Here is a 4,528-nt window from a genome sequence, read left to right as displayed (position 1 = left end):
CTAAATGAAATTATCATCATAATCCACAACGTGTTTCCTCGTCCATCTGTGCCCATGGATGGTGGCATGGATCCAAGAGCTCACGTCTACGTGGGAGACCAGAGTCACGAAGGTGGAACCGGCTTCTACTTCGCAGTCTTCTGACCTCCAGGATGAGATGATGCCCCAGAGAACACCGTTGAGGACAACTGGTGCGCCTATGTCCCTCTGAAAATTATTGACTGATTAATTTATTGCCAGTTTTTTTTTCTATTTTTTGTGTATTTGTTGACTTATTACCTATATTGTTTGCATTACATAGAGAGGTTTGTATTCCGAAGGTCCTAAATAAATCCAGGTGTTTATTTATATTGAATCAACTTCAAGAAACGGTATTTTTTCGTATCGTGTTTGTTGCGACATAACTTTTTACTGTATGAACGGATTTTTATGATTCTTTAAGTATTTGAAAGCTGGTACCTGACAATTCTATAATTCAAGTTATAGTTTTGATGATTTGAAGGCATTTTGTTTTTCTCTCAAAATAATATTTAATTATTTTGAAAATAATGTTTATTGGTTTTTGTTAACTGTATGTGTATTGTACAATAAAGTGTAAATAAATAAATAAATAAATAAAATAAATAAATAAATTTGTATATATTTGTTCCCCAAATCATCAATCCTCAGTGTAAATATGAAAGTATGGTTTGTTTTTTGTAGTGTCGGGTTAAATAATATAATGAATAATCAATATCAAAATTCGTTCTTTAATTTCCGAATGTATAAACTCCTAGCTGCGCCCCGCGGTTTCATCCGCGTAAACATCCGTAAGATCATCGGGATAAAAATTGCCTATATGTTATTCCAGTTGTCCAGCTGTCTACATACCAAATTTCATTGCAATCGGTTTAGCAGTTCTTGCGTGAAAGAGCAACAAACACACACATCCTTACAAACTTTCGCATGTATAAATAAATATGTATCGAATAACGTATAGACTACTTTTTATCCCGATATTCCTACGGGATACGGACTTACGCGGATGAAACCGCGGGGCGCAGCTAGTCTGTTATATTATTCAAATGTTAAGCTTAACAATCAGAGGCTGCGTCTAGACACATACTATAGATTATATATATCTACGTAAACTGATGGTATTATTTGCATAAAATTTAGAACCTAATTTTAGTGTCGGATCAAATTTCCAACTATAATTTTAGAACCTACCGAGGTGACTTTTGATATTACGTTGTAATAATCTTAACTAATAATATAAAGAGAAAGCATTTGTGATTTTATATATGTGTTCCCAAAACCACTGGACCGATTTAAAACAACTATTTCACCATTATAAAGTTGCACAATTCCTGAGTGACATGGGCTTTATTTGTGAACTAGCGATACGCCCCGGCTTCGCCCGTGGTACATATATAGCCTATAGCCTTCCTCAATAAATGGGCTATCTAACACTGAAAGAATTTTTCATATCAGACCATTTCATATGAGATTAGTGCGTTCAAACAAACAAACAAATAAACTCTTCAGCTTTATAATATTAGTATAGATAAATAAACTATTATTACATACCAATAACGTTAGCCACGGGATAAAGTCAATTCAAAGTCAAAATATCAAGTATTAGATTTTGCCCGCGGCTTCGCATGCATTAAATTCGGAGTAGCTTAATGCATGTTATTATGCAAATAAAGCTTCTTTTTGAATCACTATCTTAAAAAAACCCATCAAAATCCGTTGCGTAATTTTAAAGATTTAAGCATACATAGGGACATAGGAACAGAGAAAGCGACTTTGTTGTAGTGACTGACCTGACAAGGATCACCTCCAACAGGCGGGTCCAAACACATAACACCCCCCGTGTTGTTGATGCCCTGTACTTCCAATTGTTCAAAGCAGTCACCAGCGTTTGTGGGATGCACGTGGGATACAGTCAGCAACCTCCGGCGCTTGATGGATTCCATTGATAAAGGGTATACTGTACTGTTTCTGTGATCTTGCTGAAATATGAGAAGTTACTGCTAGTTGTGATAAGTTATGTCTAGTATATTAAGAACTATGGAAAATCGTTGGTTTTCAGACCATTTCTTTAGTCTTATGATATGTCTTTGTTATTTTTTGAAACATTGTTAATTTTGATGGTGGCATTTTTTAGAATTTCCAATTGTATATTCCAAAAGTATATTGATTTTTCAATTTATCTACACTCTGTCAAATTCCAAAATTTTATGGAAATATCTATTGGATAAGAATCACATTATTTGTAGGAATACAATGATAAAAATGTATCTTCAGAAAACATTATCCTATCCTACTAATATCATATTCCTACTAATATTAAAAATGAGGAAGTTTGTAAGGATGTGTGTGTGTTTGATGCTCTTTCACGCAAAAACTAATGAACCGATTGCAATGAAATTTGGTACGTAGACAGCTGGACAACTGGAATAATATATAGGCAACTTTTTATCCCGATATTCCTACGGGATACGGACTTACGCGGGTGAAATCGCGGAGCGCAGCTAGTAAGTAATATATAAAAATGTGTTTGGTCAGAATAATAACAAGTCTCCGGGAATAATAATTAATTGTTGGCATGTTTCTACATTCTATTCTATTTATGAAGCCAATTAATAAGTTGTGGAGTGTTATATAAATTGCTAAGAAATATTGATTATTAATTGTATGTTTTTGATTTGCTTCGTCTTTTCTGTTATTGATTTCCAAAAATAGAAAAGAAGGAGGTTTCATGACCCTCTTCCCCTATTTTGTTCAAGTTGAAAATTATTAAAAATAGAAGTTGTAGTTTAGAATTTATTGAAGAATAGAAAAATTTTATCACTGGCGGGATTCGAACCCGCGTCATTTCACTGAACCATTGCAACGCCTAGTCTCTGGACCTCCTCAGAAATCGATTGTTTTCTACTTTTTCATTCATTCCATTCTATAAATTTTCTCATTTATAAAGCTCTAGACCGCGGCTTCGCACGCGTTTAGATCGGTGTAGTTTAACAGATGTTATTACATATAATCCTTTTTCTTGAATCATTCTATCTACTAAAAAAACCTATCAAAACCCGTTGTGTAGTATTAAGCATACACACGTGAGGACTGACGTGGGAAGTGACCTTATGGCTTGTGGGATACTAGCTGCGCCCCGCGGTTTCACCCGCGTAAGTCCGTATCCCATAGGAATATCGGGATAGAAAGTTGCCTATATGTTATTCCAGTTATCCAGCTATCTAAGTACCAAATTTCATTGCAATCGGTTCTGTAGTTTTTGCGTCAAAGAGCAACAAACACGCATCCTTACAAACTTTCGCATTTATAATATTAGTAGGATAATGATTTGCTTTATACTATATAATGATTTGATTGATTGAAAACTAAATAGTAACTTAGTACAAGTATATCACCTGTGCAACCATCCAGCCCGTAACAATAAAATGTGTAACAGCAACATCGTGCAACTTCTTCAGCAGCTGTATGGGGTTCAAACTTGGGGTCAAGCGTACTGGTTCAGCGAGCTTGATGAGGGCCACGTCATACTGCGGCTGGTTATCATCAAACAGCGGGTGGATGTGGAACAGCTTGATCGGAGAGAACACGCCACCTTTCTTGTAGTTGATGCTGCCAAGCCTGACGCGGAGGACACGAGAGAGGTCCCGTAACCTGAGGATAGTAGGAGTCGAAGACAGAGACTTAATAGGTATATAGACGCTCTCGAGATGAGGCAATTTTGTTTGATTTCAATGGATTATCCCAAATTCGTGCTACTTGTTGGAAAATTATAAAAATAATACACATTGTGTTGAATGGCAGACGTCAATAAAAACTATCGGGAGCATTAAGCCTTATTTTGGAATTTGCAGTTGAAATTAAAGTTTCGGAAACAGTCCCTGTTACAATATTGTCTTGTTTTATTTCCTTTCGTTACCAATATTAATACATAAAAAAGGACAGGTGATTAATCTATCAACATATCTCTTAAACCTACTGGACCGATAGGTCTGAAATTTGTCATGCATATAGTAACTATGATGTAAGCAACCAGTAAGAAAAAATTTTGATGAATTAATCCCTAAGGGAATGTTTAGGGATAGAATTTAATATGAGACGAAAGCTTATGGCACGCCAAAATTTAGTTTAACCACGCGGCCTAGCAATAGGTAGGATAATAATAAAGAATCAACGTTCGTTGCTTGTAAATGTAATCTGGAATTACTGAGCCGATTTTAATAATTCTTACTGCAAGGGAAAGCTGACCTCTTTGTTGAAGGGTCATATGCTAGGTAAGTGCCAAGGATAAAAACTTAAGCAAGCGGCTAATTTTAGGTATCTATAATTGAATAATTATATAGAATATACTTCGCACAATATTCATTTTCAAAATTACTCACATATACAGAGAATCAGCACCAGTTACGATCCAACTTTCATCTATCAATGCACCAGCACTGATATAAACTGACTTCTTCAAAATGGCCGCCATGTATGGAAACAATTCGCTGTCCGTTACAATCGTATGTTC

General features: G+C 35.4%; 1 protein-coding gene across 1 annotated transcript; it reads right to left on the bottom strand.

The window, feature by feature from the left end:
• Window positions 1–4,528, bottom strand: LOC119837103 (trypsin-like). The gene is made up of 4 exons (XM_038362604.1): window positions 4,398–4,528; window positions 3,423–3,669; window positions 1,809–1,997; window positions 1–207 (listed from the first exon to the last, which is right to left on the bottom strand). Exons 1-4 carry the CDS (start codon window positions 4,487–4,489, stop codon window positions 1–3), a joined length of 735 nt encoding a protein of 244 aa, XP_038218532.1. The 5' UTR covers window positions 4,490–4,528.

Source organism: Zerene cesonia, chromosome 26 (assembly GCF_012273895.1).
Source record: "Zerene cesonia ecotype Mississippi chromosome 26, Zerene_cesonia_1.1, whole genome shotgun sequence".
NCBI lineage: Eukaryota > Metazoa > Arthropoda > Insecta > Lepidoptera > Pieridae > Zerene > Zerene cesonia.
Note: the sequence above shows the minus strand (reverse complement) of the source record. Positions and strands in the feature narration are given on the sequence as shown.